The sequence below is a fragment of the Patella vulgata genome, chromosome 9 (genome assembly GCF_932274485.2).
Source record: "Patella vulgata chromosome 9, xgPatVulg1.2, whole genome shotgun sequence".
Classification (NCBI taxonomy): Eukaryota; Metazoa; Mollusca; class Gastropoda; family Patellidae; genus Patella; species Patella vulgata.
This window is the reverse complement of record NC_065887.2, coordinates 34,112,793-34,129,669: the sequence shown is the minus strand read 5'-3', so window position 1 is coordinate 34,129,669 and position 16,877 is coordinate 34,112,793. Positions and strand designations below refer to the sequence as shown.

Sequence of the window (16,877 nt, the reverse complement as noted above, 5' to 3'; positions counted from 1 at the left end):
GTATTTGTATTCATGTGTACGTTTATTGCAAAATAAATCTATATGTCTCACAGACACAGAAAAGAGAGAAAAAACAGAAAAGAAAAAAACAATCGAAACTTACCGATTCCATGATGGAAAATACCGCCAAAATATGTCTCCAAAGCATTCATTGGTTATCAAAGCGCCAATTAAATCTATCGTTGCAAGTTCATGCCTAGTCACCTCCATCCTAGTTCCAAGCGTTGACATAATATATTATATCGCCCAAGCGTTGACATAATATATTATGTATGCGACAATATACTGTTACTTCGTGCCACAGGCCACTGACACTAATACCATATATACGCTTCAAGCTACTGACTTGAAACGTATCGCCTGGGCACAGATGGGAAGCAAATAATAAAGACCTTTTTGCTGATACATGAAGTTTCACCCCTAAAAAAACATAGTACACCAATAAATTCCTTATATATCACTTCCTTTCCATCCCCCCACCCCGTGCATGGCGAATGGGAAAAAACACGGTGCACTGTCCTGATTCTATTTATAGATATTCACAGCTGTTCTGGGAAATTTGAATCTGGGAGTTTGTGTTACCTTTGCATTTTTACGTCTGTGCAACTACCTTGGCAACAATAACATGGCTGGGCCTTGGGACGATGATGAATAAATGACAAAGGAAGTCCCCTAAAAACCTTGCGTTTTTAAACCCGATTTATGTTAAAATTGTTTTTCAATTTTATTTCTAGCTGTCAGTAGAAGTATGCTTTACAGATTTAGGAGTGAAACCCCCTGAGACAATTTTGCAATTTGGAGCGCAACTCAGATTTATTATTCTATACCCAATAAAATATGATGAAATATAAAGCCTTTTAAACTGTAATAATGGAAATAAAACACGAGTAACAAAACATACGACTACTAGTAGATTTGTTTCCGGGCCGTAATGTAACACTGTCAGAATTAAAGTGTTTTCTTGAATCAAAAATGCATTTCAAAATAGCAATACAACTATGTTATTGCTCTAAGATTATTCAAGGTAATCAAGGGCAATAACCCTGAAATTAATTACGGTACAGGAAATAATTTATATTCTCTAATGTAAACAATACATATACATTTTAAAAATAAATGTGATATCTTGAGCAGACAGACAGGGGGTGGCAATAAATCTTGCCTGTAAAGCCTAATCATTAGTTTGGGAACAGGTGGGCGATTTATGAGCCAAAAAGATAACTAATCCATGATATACATTTACATACAATCTGTCTTGTTTTAAAACTGCTGTCAGTATCACGGTTAAGTTATATTTTGTTAGATTTAAATAATTATAAAAAAAACTATATGGAATAACAATTACTTTGCTTTCATTACTGCGACGTTTAAACTGCTTCTCTAAACAAGATATATTATGTAAGATTTAGCTTACAAGGGGAGTGGGAGTGGGGGTGGGAGAAGTTATAGTGGGGATGGATCGATTGTGGATGCTTAGATTCAGAAGAGAGCTTGCGGTGTTGTTGATATAATATACTGTGTGTGAAATATCTTCCTCTGACGTTATCTAGAATAGACTGAATATTTTTATTTCCATTATTTATAACACTATAATATAAACTAAATGATTATACATAATTAATAACAATTAATACAACATTGTGTATATTACCCTATATAAATAACTAATTATAATTAATATATTAATAACCAACAAAATACACACATAAATCGTTTTAATATGGAAGTATAAATGAAGGGATTGAAAATTGCAATGAATAAAACACTTATAAAATTGCTTGAAAAATATGTATTAAATTATATTATATTCCAGCCAGACATTATTTCATATTTTTCAAGCATCTTCAAGCATTATAATATTGATTTTGTTCTCCAAATTCCCCATTTTGATGACGCTTTTAGATTAACCGCTGTTAAAACTAAATTAAGGATCTTGAGAATTGAGTTCCACACCCCTCATGTATGTTTCCAGTAATAAACTATAGATAAATATTATAATATATATATATATATACATTAACATAAATAATAAACAGATATGAATAAATAAAAACAAATAATCAAAGAAAATAAAATTCAAAATGTAGGATTAAGATGGCTCCAATAGAAATGAATGATCTCGTTAGAATAATTATCTCTAAATCATTTAAGACATTTTAATAGACTATTTCTAAATCATACAAGTCATTTCAATAGAATAATCTAAATCATGTAAGTGATTTCATTAGACTATCTCAAAATCATGAAAGCCATTCATTAGAATTTCTCATTATCATGTAAGTCATTTCATTAGAATATCTCAAAATCATGTAATCCATTTCATTAGAATATCTCTAAATTATTTAAACAGAGGACTCTTGTGCTCTAGTGTAGCCCTGTGTGCAGAAAATTTCGGGTTTTAAGACTAAGGGGCAATAACTCCTGAATACTTATACACACCCGAAACCTATACTATTTTTTAATATTCCACAAAATATGTTATTAAGCTTGAAAGTTGAAACAAATTTAAAATCAGAATTACAAGGACCGGAATATTTACAATGCAACACAAAATTTATTTGATTGAGGCGCTTAGTCTTTTTAAAAATATATATCTTGTAATTCAATTTGAAAAATAAGTCTATGTCACAATCCGAAGAATATATCGGTAACTGACAAAATACATAAAACTAAATCGTTCTTAAACTATTAATTAAAACAACAAATAAAATCTCTAACAAAATTATACTATTTACTTGACCATTGTTCGACCAGTCAAGGATATACAGGCACATTCTACATGATATACAAGACCAGGGAGAATATAGCAATGGCAATCAAGCATTAGAATCTAAATATCTAGAGTGAAATAAGAGGAACTTTTATCTTCTAATTGTGAATCATACCCAATCTGAAATGAAATACTAGTTCTATTTAGCATTTGACATTCTACGACATTTCTCTCGTAATTTATCCTATAGTGGTAGAAGTAGCGTTTATACTATAAATACAGAAGACGTTTCGACTACAATTCCCTAATCATCATAGTATGTTGTTACTAAGTTGTAGTTATTTATGTTTGCATAAGTGTAATGCCCCCTCGTTTTTACAATCGCATACGTTGTTCGTTAATGACTGGAAAATCCTAGTCGAAAAGTCGATCAGTAATGAATAGTAGATGTTTCAATAGAATGGCATCCTGCGTATTTCCAGTTCATTTCCTAAATGCCATTTTTACTTTTGCTTTCGTTTCCCAGAAACAAGTCTTAGAGCATTATGAATATAATACTATCTTGACCAATCACCATATCTGTAACGTTTAATTGCGTCACAATTCAACTCATACCACATCTGATTTCGGGATTGTCAGAACTGTGACAAGACTCAATTATATGTTACTCGATCGCAATTCCGTCAATCCACCCTCTGATGTGTTACAGGTAGACTTGCTTACTTTGACATACTACCCTTCCGTCAGAACTCGAACATGAATAATACTTAACCATAAGACCCGATCTAACTATACACTCGCTAATCTAAAGTAGCTTCATACAATTCCAGAATGTTGAAATTAAGTCAATCAAAGCAACTTGATCTCATGTCCTGTTTCAAAGTGTTTTAATTGCACCATGATTGTTGAGTTCTTGAACCCAAAGCCTTTTATAAAACCATTAACAGTCCGCTGTTTATATTTTCATTTTCCATTCCCATTAAATCTTTTTATTGTTCCAGGATAAAGCACTCGCGCGTCATATACATCAAAAACTGTTTCCATATTTTAGAACTTTTGATTCCATGTTGCCAATTCCCACAAATATTTCACACCATCCCTAAGCTGATGACAAAATGTCCATGCCATGGGTACAGCAAACGATTTAGCTAAGTGTTGCCACGTTGAGATAATGCTAATCCAAAAAAGAGCCTCGCATTCTACCCTTGATGAACACAGATTAGTTCCTCGGTTAAGTAATAAGAGTTCCTGGGAGGTGTACATCAGTACGGTTAGGAAACTAACCAGGCAAATATCAGAAGGGGCTTGCAGACGTTCACCAGCGATGTCCAGACACAGCTCATCTCGCCGCATCATATACATAATAAATGCAGCTAAAAATGTGACGAAGATGCCGATGCACTGAGGAGCAAAGCTGGTGAGGATGATTGCGATTCTAGCCGATTCACTAGTGAAAAACAGCGAACATTTCCTTTCATCAACGGATGCAACCAGTTGCGGTATGGTGATAATGATGGTCAGCACCCATGGGGCTATAGCTAGCGATAGAGCTATACCAATACGTTGAGTCTGCTCACAGTAAAAATACGACGTCATTCTTAAAATATAATTTATATTAATAAGAAAAACTGCCCAGGTAGTGACCGAGGGTATAATAATCGTACTTAAGGCTTGAAGGGACATCTGCGCACTGCAACCGTGGACGAACTTCCTGTTAACTGCCAGGTCGGCTATCATTGGGCAGACAACAATACCCATGACCAGATCCGCAATAGCGGCACTGAAGATTAGAAGATGTTTTACAGAAGATCTAAGCTTCCAATAAGCCGGTATTAAAACTAATAGAAAAATGTTAAAGATTATGATTAACAACGCCCAAATAACCAACAGGGCTATCATGGCATTGTCCTTCCCAACTGGTTCATTTTTAGAGGTCTGGATCTTCAAGGCTTCAGACATCCTGGTTGGTCCTAGTGACAGGTAGAACTGAAATGTAAAGACAAAAAAATTTTAATGTTTTTTTTCTCGTTTGTTCACCCATTTCTTTTATCGCTTGTTTGCACCCATAGGGCAGTCGTTTAAATGCCATCTAACGTCTTGCATACAACATCGTTTGTTTGTAACACTGCCATGTGAATAATCAAATTTCAAATGGGTAGCTACGCGTGTATAACATCATCAGTTCCATATAGGCGTGGTCTAATGGTTATTGTTAGTAAATTAAGAAAGAGGTAATATGTTTTAACTGGGCCAGTGTACGTGCTGGCATGCAATAAGGGTTATATTGTTTCTGTTGTACAGTGACTAATACTTTGCCAGATCACAAAATATGGAAATGAAATGGACTAACGAGAAAAAACAATAACATCTACAATGACGTTAATTATTTTGGTTTCATTAAATATGGATTGTATCCAGTATATTTTGAGATGTTGCAATAAGAATGTATTTGAAACTGAATAACCTTTTGTACTTGAGTTACATGATTTATTGACAAACATAGAAGACTGGGTTGGTATTAAGTTAGATATAAGCTTGTAAATAAATACAGATCAGTGACTCGTTTCACAAAGCGCATTATGAAAAGATACGTATCCTAAAATGTTTGATTTATGTGGAGGTTACGTAACGCAAGTAACGATAGTATTCTTATGTCTCCTGTTTGAAGTATGTTTAGCCTCGTTCATCAAGTTGCTTCATTACAAATGGTGCTCGAAAGCATTCTGACACGCGATTCGTGCGCCAATTTTAAAATTGTCATTTTGTCTTAAATATTGGATATCAGAAGCCCATCTTGTCACTGTAAGATAACAACATCAATGTTGATTTAAACTGACCAATAAGTCCTGGTTTGCCTCCTTTAAAGCAGAGTTGGTGGATATGAGCGTTGCTCTTTTGAATTCGGTTCTTTAAACTTCCGCATCTAGACATTAGAACAATGCTGTACGCGTAGGTCATTTCCGTTATACCAGAGTTATGAGCACAATGAAGGTCAGAACACGTTGTCTCTGGGTCAAAGGTCGTGAGGTAGCTCGGTAACAATGGAATAAAATGCCAGAATGCTATGCGATGTTCTTACTAATATTTTCTTGTAGTATTTTACATACTAGTCTCCATGGCATGGCTCATCCGATATGAACTCTATAAACAATTCAGCGATAAAAGTTTGACTGTTAAACTTTCACATATTTAATTTTAATGAATCTTGGTTTTGTTTTTGTGTTAAATTAAATGGCGAAACCTGCCGATCAGATATTTGTAGAGGTTCCTGCCGCGTTCTCTTACTCATGTGATGTTTATAGCACGCGCTGATATATAAATAACTTGCACATGTTGATAAAAACACTAGAAAACACATGAAATACATGACAATCCAAACCACTGTACTCACCACGTTTATTATTAGCCTATATGTATAGTAGAATGTACCTTGACGAATCTTAAAGGCCTATATATTCTCGGGTGGGGGCGAGGAAAAGTGCATAGTGGTTCGAATGAGACGAAAAAACGAAGTTCCCGTGTATATAATTGTGAAATTTTCCAAGGTATCTGCTCGTCTTCATTTCCGCGGTTGATTTAGAAAAGTACGACGTTACAACCCATTTTATTTCTATACTTTCTTCCAGAGGCCCTACCGTCACAAGCTTTATCAATTTTCTAAATTTAATTGCAGTTTATAATATTTATTTACCTATAGGTTGCGTGCGCTCAATAATGACTGACAACTAAACTTGTCTTAAAGGTGGTCATGGACTGAACATAACGGTGTAAACGTTTAAAGTAAGGATATTTAATCTATCGTTTGAACACAATATTAATCCACTCTTTAAAGGGACTTTAGCAATTAGATTGTAAATTGTTGTCCAGTGTAAGGATTAAATTACTGTGTAAATAGCTGTTGGTAATGTGTTAACGAGATAAAGTAATCAAGTAGTACCTCTACTTAATGAACCGTACTTGATTAGTCTACCAGGTTATAGGTACGAATAGTTCACTCTTGTTCTTACACATTACACATTTTAATCAAATATTAAAGCGACAAATATCAGAATAAAAGACAAACACGGTGCGCTATAACAGACAAAATCAGAGGTTCTCTTTCCACAAACATACTGGTTTAAAAATTATTCAAATCGCTCGCCATTTGAAGTGTATATTAGATTCTATTGACTTGGTGCCCCTATATTTATGCACATCCAATCTTTTCAAATTAAATATATTGATTTGAATCCGCTAACATCTATGCCAAGGTACGCTTCAGTCTTTTTAATAATAAACATTGTATTGCCTTTTATAGTGTCCGTTGAAACGGTACATGTTTGAGAATTTGAACCATCTAGAATTTTTCCATCTACCCTCTAATACTTGTTTAAGTTACAATTCCAAAAACAAAGTACATAAAGTTTAAACAGGGTAACCGACATATCGTCCATATTTATTTATATTCACAAAAAGCACCCAAGTGTCAAAGTTGGTAAAAGGCCAAATATTGAAACACTATCAAATAGAAATAGTATTAATAATTGTCGATATTCAAAGTTCCACGGCTAAAACACGCTTTCAAAAAACATAAAGATTATTGGAACATTTGGAAAATTAATAAAACTACAGAAGCTGTGCGCAATTAAAGAACATTTGTTTATTTTGTTAAAACCCAGAATGGCATCGTCTTTCATCGTATACTGGAATGCCTTAGACCTCTATAACCTTGGCAACGATCAAGTTAAACGGTTTTAATAATTCATATAATATTTTATAAAGTTATGACAATAGCTCACTCACCTGTGTGTAGGAAGATTCTTGGTTGCCCATGATGATGTCTCAATATTCTAGTAGAAATGTTTTTAGTATTGACAACTTGTATGTACATAAAACGAAACGAAACCACTTAGCTAGAAAATAGAAAAACTGCAATGGCGTCCTAGTGCCAGCATTATAGTTCTATAAATATATATACGAGTGCGTCTATATACAGTTAGTTGTTTCTGCTCCCAATTCATAGATTCTATCGTCTGCTAGTCACGTGCTCGCGTGCTAGAAGTAAACAGGGTTTATGGCAGGTTTCTGGTAGTCTTTGCGGTGCCAATATAGAAATAGCATACCGCGTGTCAGCTATAAACTGAAGTGTTCTGTTTTCAACTCATCAGAAGTCAACAACAGTTGATAATATCTGGAACTATAATTGGAGGGGATATAGAATCATTGATTAGAAGTGAAGAGAATAGAGTTTCAAGTCACGCCAAAACAGTACTTCGTTCATTTTGAGGGGTGAAGCCTAAAAAATTTAATGTTTCATAAATAAGAATATAAAACGCGGTTTTAAGATATGTGCAACTTCCCGCCTACCAAATACGCCACTGGCTAGATAAGAAACCCCTTCTCTCGACCCTGCGTGTATCTCAAAACTTCAGTGGTCAGCCTCATGCAATTTTGAAGCAACGGCGTGGCCATTTATTTGTTGCTCTGGCTGTATTGAAAAATTTCAGCCCAACAAAAATTTATGGAGAAAATTGGGCCGGGTAAAGTGACCTGAATTAACATTGAAGTCAATACAGAAATTAATGGGGGTCTGCATCCATTTTTCAAACAAGAGTTACCTCCCATACACTGGTCGTGGGCTATTGTTCGTGGGTTATCTTTCTCTGCTAAATTGTACATTTGTCGTGTGTGAATAAAATGAAATGAAATGACAGCGGCACTACGGGATACTCTCATATCGAATAATATACATTTTAGTTGTAACTGACACTCAATTATCATGATGAAATTTGACATGATAAGGCTATAGTATTGTTGTCGCCCGCTAGTCCGTCAATAAGTCCGGCACTCGTATGTCGTATCTGTGTGTTATGCCTTGAAAACGTATATCATATTCAAAATGGGAAAGCTATTCTTTGAATTATCTACTGTTATGTCCCTTTCGATGCCTGAAAAACGATATTATATTCAAAAAGAGAAGGTTATTCTTTAAGTATAAAATTATTCCGTGGTTGCATAGATTAAACTTAACATCATGTATGATTAAAGTGAGTTACTAGTATATTATTATACACCCATGATTGTGTTTTGTCAGATGTAAACCTCAGTTTCATCAATATTTATTTTTTACGTTTCCTGATATCTAATTTAATATGTTAAAGAAATATAACTAAAATATGATAATAAATTAATTTTCGGGTAATATTCCAATGATATGTAGTGACACTATTCTCCGTGTATGTGTCGCGCAACATACAGGATTTGCACAAACTATCTTAAAAACCTGATAGCTCTTCTCGTTTATGTTCGGAAATCACTCAGCTGGTAATTGTCATTGTAATTAACTCCATATCATCCACAGTCTTCGATATTGCAACCAGGACTTATTGATCAATTTAAATCAACATTGATGTTGTTATCTTACCGAGAAAAGATGGCCTTATGATGTCAAATATTTAAGACAAAATGAAAATTTTTAAATTTGAAATACTTTTGAGCGCCATCTGTACTGCAGCGAAACGATGAACGAGACTGAACATCCCTCATGGGAGAATACTACCGGTGTAGACTGGAATAACCAGACGCCAAAGACTGCCATTCAATTTGGACTTTTCGCGTATTTCGCCGAAAATAACTGATTAGAAATTAGAGTAAAAACACAAACGATTGAATGTACACCAATTTATATACATTCATATACATTCATGGGAGAATACTACCGGAGTAGACTGGAATAACCAGACACCAAAGACTGCCTTTCAATTTGAACTTTTCGCGTATTTCGCCGAAAATAACTGATCAGAAATTAGAGTAAAAACACAAACGATTGAATGTACACCAATTAATATATACTATTCAAAAAAAGTAGGGGATATTTGATTTTTAAGTGTTATTAAAGTCACCTAATGAAACTGACGAAGAAACAAATGACAAAATGAAATGAAGTTCACATTCATCGATTTATTCCAAATGATCGTTAGACTAAGTAAGCCACAGACTGACCATTATAAGGGTAAAATGATACCCGGGGTCAAACAGCAAAGTTACCACAGCATCACAACCAAGAAAGTAACGGGTAAATCCTCCTCTGTTTGCCAAACAAACATTGATCCGACGTGGCATACTCCTAATGAGACGTCTAAGGTCATTTTGGTCCAGATTGTCCCATTCCTGTTGCAACGCAGCAGCAAGTTCTTGGACATTGGCAGGACGTTGTTGACGTTGACGTAACCTCTGTCCAAGCATGTCCCAGACATGCTCGATGGGGGAGAGGTCGGGACTCAGTGCTGGCCAAGGTAATGTGGTGATGTTCTGTTGTTGGAGGTAACCTGTAACGATCCTGGCCCTGTGACATCTTGCGTTGTCATCCTGGAAGATGAAACGGCTGCCATGACGCCGTGCGAACGGCACAACATGGACTGCCAAGATGTTGTCCCGGTAGTACTGGCCTGTAACACGCCCTGCAACAACATGTAAAGCCGTTCTTCCAGCAACAGTGATGCCTCCCCACACCATAACAGAACCACCCCCAAATCGATCATGTCTGATGACGTTAACGTCTTGGAAGCGCTCGTTTCGACGACGCCACACCCTCCTACGTCTGTCCAAAAAATCAACAGTGAACCTTGACTCATCTGAAAACATCACATTGCTCCAGCGTCGATTATCCCAGTGTTGACGATCCCTACACCAACGACGTCTTGCCTGAATGTGATGATCTCTCAAACAAGGGATCACGCGAGGACGTCGGGCGCGAAGGTGACCCCTATGCAGTCGATTCCGAATCGTCTGGCCACTCACTCTCACACCAGTGTCTGTTTGAAGACGAGCGCTGATCTGATTTGCTGTGATGACACGATTTCTCAAGGCAAAGGTACGGATAAATCGATCCTGGGCTTGAGTTGTCGCCCTTGGTCGACCTGAGCGTGGTCTGTCCTGTACAGATTGTGTATCACGGTATCTGGACCATAGCCTGCTTATGACAGACTGAGAAACATTCATCGTCCGCGCCACAACCGCCTGTGTTGTGCCGATCTGTAGCATGCCAAGGGCACGTAACCTTTCATTTTGGGTAAGCCGACGCATATCAAAATTTGTTTTCTGGTCACTAAAACAATTAAACTGATGTTTCCACCCTGGAATTCAATGCCACAATGACTGTAACATTCAAAGTCAGAGTCGTGCAAATCTTGGGTTGGACCCCCATGATGATCCCAAGCATCACCTGCATTCCATGCGGTAGCTATTGGTGCGTTTGGGCGTCACATGTAACTGGAAATGTTTCTTCTGTTAGGTTCTATAGTGACTTTTTTCGTAGTCATTTGCATATTTTAGTATTATGCCCCCAAAATCAAATATCCCCTACTTATTTTGAATAATATACATTCATATTACATTATTATATGCTTTGTGACCCATTTATGTCCAGTTCTAGGTGCCAAAGAATAGCGATTTAGCTCCTTTACAGCATAATTTTCTCACAACGACATTTTAGTCTTGAGCAGGTTTCAAACGGAGATTTTAATTACATAATTACGTCTAATTAATTTAAATAAATTTACTAAAATTCAAACTGTATTGACTGACCAGAATTTTCTATATATATTGTTTCTGTGTGTGTAAAACCATCCCATATTCTCTTTAAATAGTTCAAATATTCCAATAATTAAATTGTATTTATAGTATAGTTTATGATAACATCGCAGTGGATAAAGTAACATTACTTCAGCAAATATACATTGATATTTAATACGTACATTATATAATCAATATTTGTATTATCTGAGATATAGTCAATACTATCAACTTTATTATCATAAATTTAATGATTGTTTTTTGTTTGTTTTTATTTACATTTATCCTGCGATGAGGTTTGAAAGCCAGATCCAGTGTTATGTTGATGGGAATCCACGTGTAGAATTCTAAATATCATGGGTATATTTCTTGGTACTGTTCTCAGCCCCAGTTTCCACTTTAACATCCATTCAACGGTAACTGGGTCATTTCGGGACTACCTTTTCTTTGTTTCAATAATTAAACGCAATGGCTCTTTATAATCAGGATTGGGTGGGGGGGAGTGGATGGTCGAATGGTTAGCACTTGCGCGCTGTATCATACGGTCTGCCATCGAGTCAACTGGCGGGGTTTCGATTCCCCGGTTGTACGTGACAAGGAGTAGGGTCGCCTGTCCAACCCCGTAGGTTTTCTCAGGGTCCTCCGGTTTCCTCCCACTGCTAAAGACGCCAACGCGCAAGCGAATTATTGAAATAAAATTGAATCATGTGTTAGTGCCGAAATGGCCTAGTTTGTGTCGAGTGGACGTTAAACCCCATCTCTCTCTCTCTCGCTCTCTCTCCCTCTCTTTATAATCAAACGTTAACTGGAGTACCCGGTGAAAATTCGGCGTTAGAGACACAGTCTCTACATGGGAACTACATCTTGCCTAGATAACATGACTTATTAACTAGAACACTGGGCCCTCGCACATCTACTGCAGTTCCATGCGCTGCTACGTCTTTGGAAGTGGGCATTTAGTCCTATAAAAACTTTAGAAAAATGTAGATTCGGTCAAAATGACAATAATTACATGAACGTCAAGATTGGCGGTGTGTATCCATATACAAAATAGAGTGACCTCCCTTGATTCTTTATGCTGTCATGCACGAATATCCTCATCAAAATTATCCAAAATTCTATGGCTAACATAATTTCTGATCTATAACAATATTATTTCCCGGGCTCGACACCTAACAACTAGGCATTTGCCCCTAGTTCGACAAGATTTCCCGGTCTATCTGGCTGGCTCTGCCTACAATTCTTGTGGATATTCAGTACTAGTTATCTCCGGTATTTTTTTTTCTTTCAAAGATGCAAATGGTTAGAAATAAGATTTGTCAAAATGATTAACAGGCGCGAGCTTCACAAATCATAAAGGGCTTACAATTAGGGACAACAGAAAACATTTCATTACATGCAACTGTACGCCCCGACTAGGGGCGTGGTGACCCATGATTTTGCATGAGGAACAAGATCCCATCCGGGTCCCCAAAAAAACAATATTTATACGTGTGTGCGGGGGAGGGGGGTGGCGGGAGGGTGGCAGTCCCTCCCAGTGCCACCGGACAATAATGGGCTGTATAGAACATGCTAGGGTCGAATTGTAGCATATCTGACCCACTGTATATGTTTGACACTGGTTGGGGGGTTGGATGGCTGAATGGTTAGCGTGCGCGCGCTGTGTCATTAAGTTTGTCATTTAGTCGACTGGCGTGGTTTCGAATCCCCGGTTGTACGTGACAAGGAGGAGGGTCGCCTGTCCAACCTCGTGGGTTTTCTCCGGGTCCTCCGGTTTCCTCCCACTGCTAAAGATCCCTATGCGCAAGCGAACTATTGAAATAAAATTAAACCATGTGTTAGTCCCGAAATGACCTAGTCTGTGTCGAGTGGACGTTAAACCACATTTCTCTCTCTCTCTCTCTTTGACACTGGTTGGGCATTTTGATTATGGATTATAATGTTGAAAACCGCATTGAAACCGCATGATTTTTTGCCATTTGCGAGGAGGGGGGCTAAAACTCAAGAGGTTGCAAACGCTTAAAACCATGACGCAAATGCGTCCCTCTCACATAACACCTGGCCCCGACAGATAATCGACCATAACAAGTTATTGCCGATCGATTTTCGATGTGCTAATCTTTGCAAACGCTAAACGGAAATATATATGAATAACCCTAAAATACAAACCAACTTGTCTTTGCGTAAAATCAGACTATAGCAGATAATTCATCCATCTTCTCGAGGCTATAGTTATAAAATATACACTAATTACTTTGGTCTACTTAAATTCAGTGTTATGGAACCTCGCTATTACTGTCCAATATTTACTGAACTTATTGTGTTGTAGGCTTTCATTGGCTAGTACACAATCTCGCCAGATCACATGCAATTAAAACAATTATATTGACATGTGAATGCTTAAACAATTTTATGGTATTTACCCAAAACACTTATTTAATCAATTTGTTCATTTAAATTCAACCCCGTTTGATTAATTGTTAATTTCTATTAATCTGGTTTAATAAATGAATAATTTCTATTAATCTGGTCTGATGAATTTTTAATTTATATTAATCTGGTTTAATAAATTATTAATTTCTATTCATCTGGTTTAATAAATTATTAATTTCTATAAATCTGATTGGATAAATTGTTAATTTATATTAATCGGGTTTGATAAAATGGTTTGATAAATTGTTAATTTCTGGTTTGATAAATTGTTAATTTATATTAATCGGGTTTGATAAATTCTTACTTTATATTAATTTGATAAATTGATAATGTATTTAACCTGGATTGGTGAATTAGATTTCATCATTTCTTGTTTAATCAATGTATGCGAATTAATCAGATCTATATTAATGAAATTGGACTATGATTTACACATTTAAATATTTCTCGGTATGATCTATTTGCCTATACAGCTCCAATGGCAGACGGCAAACATGCTTTCTTGTCCATTTATTAAGATACAATCTAATCTAATTTTGTATGTAAACATTAGGACCCTATGTAAATGTAGCATTATTAGAAAATATAGGTGGTTACACTTTGGTGTCAGTATACATGTATATACAAATACACGGCTATGGGCTTAACATTTTATCTAAGACCTCAGATCGTTTGAAGATTGTCATTTCAAATAACAGACTTCTAAAAGTTTTAAATGTTAACAAACCAACCAATTTAAACAGCCATCTATAAAGAAATCGTTTTGAACATTCTTGTGAAAATAATCTTTTTGAGTAGATTGTTTGAACTGGTTAAGATGAAGCTTTTTGAAGTATAATATCCAGTGGTTGTATGTGTTTTATAATAATATAGGAAAACAACCCACAGCTAGAATATACAATGCAACCATATTTATCTTACACTGCATGGATACCTAAGCCCAGTGCACACTTGTGAATAATCGCCAGTTTGAGGCAACAGCATTTTGAAAGTTATATTGCTTTGTCGACGATAAATTGTCAGGCTACAAAGATACGTGCAACACAGTAAAATACTTGAAGAAATTCTGTTCACGACACTTTTCGAAATTCTTACGAACCCATTCGATACATTTCTTTTTCAATCTATCAGTCAGTATAGCCGAACTATAAAACCTTATACTTCCCAACAGTCTTTGACTATCGGACCTTCTTTGGGACAGGTCTGGCCAATGGACTGGTCTGGAAGTTTGGTCTGGAAGTTTGAGATTGGTGTATTCATTTTGTATCTATATCTAATCTCCGGGAGAGTGTGTGGGTGGGGTGGGGCGCTCTTGTTCTGTGAATTCCATCTCCCACTTCCAGTGAACTGAAGCGTTGAGCATTATGGGTCTATTTGGCGGTTGAAGCATGAATCCAGTGTAAAATGTGATCACCCTAATAAATTTATTTGATATTTTGACATACAGGAAGGAGTAAAGTTAATGAGTAAGTGATCTTCTAAACATATGGATCTAAATTCCAACTATGGATCACCGTTTAATATATTAACTAGTTAAAGGTCTACGAGGCAGGATGTCCACATATCTCAAGAGTAAAAACAAAACATGCACTATTTGAAAGCAATGTAAACTTTAAATGGTGATAACTAGCAGTAAGAACTTACCGTTTTTATTCATTAAATTACTTTTTGTCCTGTATCTGATTAAATTTAATTTCTAACGCATTCTGATTTGAACAAAGGGATACTGCATAGGGTTTTGTTAGAACTGGACAAGTGGACATTTGAATCTTCCTAGATCGTACACGTGAAGTTTACAGTTTGGCGTAAATTTCAATTCTAGTTCCTACGAAGAATATTGAATTAGTGCGTGGTGGTGAATAGGTCATCCATACTTTAATCGTCTTATGACAAGTGAATATGCCAAGGCTTATTAAGTGAACGTTTACTGTTTATGGTAGGCGTGGTGTAATAATTTACCAGGATGCTTTTTAAGACAGAAGTTAAAACCGATGAGTTATTTAATAATCAATTTCAGTGTTTGTAGAAGTTCGTTTTGTCTTGGAAAATCATTAGAAGTTGTTTTGCCATGAAACTCAGTGCTTTGATATCAGCCGTGGTAAAATCAATTATTCTCGTAATACATGTACCTTAATTGTAGATACAAATATGTCATTTATTCAAATAAAAGTTAAAGGGTGGCTGATACAAGTTGTTAAATTTGTTTAATTTAATACTATTATTAATACTATTATAAGGCGTTACAAGTCTTTTCATTTTAATACTATTATAAGTGTTACGCCAGAATTAATATTTAAACAAACGTTTTTCCAAGAGGTTTGATATACAATTGAACGACTACCCATGACATCGCCATGTCAATCTCCGAGTACGTCAGTCATCTGCAACAATAGCGACCATTATTGGCTTAACATTGGTTTTATTTCATTCAGTATGATTCAAATTAATTAATATATTGAAGCAGTGGCTATAGTATCTCTTTGGTTGAACCTAGAGTAAAGCGAAATGAATGAAATCTAAGATAGCTGCCGAACCCCTTTAAGAGAAAATCTGCCCGAGGCAATGCGACTACACAGCGTAAGATATGTTTATAAAACTGGCGCTGAGGTATTCACGTCGTGAACCATCAAAAAGGCGGTGACAAGGCGTGGATCTTACACTTTGTTTAGTTAGAGCCTTTTGAAGTTGCCCGCCCTAAGTCGATGAGCGCAACACATTAGCTAGTGGTCGAGTCTAACTCTCAAGAGAGGTAAAACGAGTTCTGGGCTATAAGTTCTATTAGAGTTAAAAGCAATTAATAGGTTTGTTGAGCTGCCAGTATGTACCACAAGGAGTGCATCTTGCACCCTCTTCTTTGTACCATCGTATAAATAACATTTTTTTAGATTTGGAGGCGAGAATATGATACTTCTATAACCTGCCTCCCCTATATTCCCTGAGGGCTTAATTTAGGTTTCTTTGTAAAAGTTGTGTCTTTGATGTATAGGGACGTGAGGAGGCTCTAACTCCAGTCTTTAAGTTAAAAGGAATTAGTTAGTTCAAAGACAACTAATCATACGGGATTGCCAAATATCCATTGTACATTCTTCGGGTTACCTTTAACTAGAAACAGATATTGGCTGACACACAACAAGGATGGCTGTGAGACTTGTATAAGTTACATTGTATATTTTATTGACTG

The 16,877-nt window shown here is 36.1% G+C and overlaps 1 protein-coding gene across 1 annotated transcript; it reads right to left on the bottom strand.

The window, feature by feature from the left end:
- Positions 1–741: 741 nt before the first annotated feature.
- LOC126832510 (uncharacterized) lies at positions 742–7,705 on the bottom strand. Its single transcript, XM_050563319.2, has 2 exons — positions 7,493–7,705; positions 742–4,696 (listed from the first exon to the last, which is right to left on the bottom strand). The coding sequence occupies exons 1-2, from the start codon at positions 7,520–7,522 to the stop codon at positions 3,758–3,760; spliced, it is 969 nt and encodes a 322-aa protein (XP_050419276.1). The 5' UTR covers positions 7,523–7,705; the 3' UTR covers positions 742–3,757.
- Between the last annotated feature and the right edge of the window lie 9,172 nt (positions 7,706–16,877).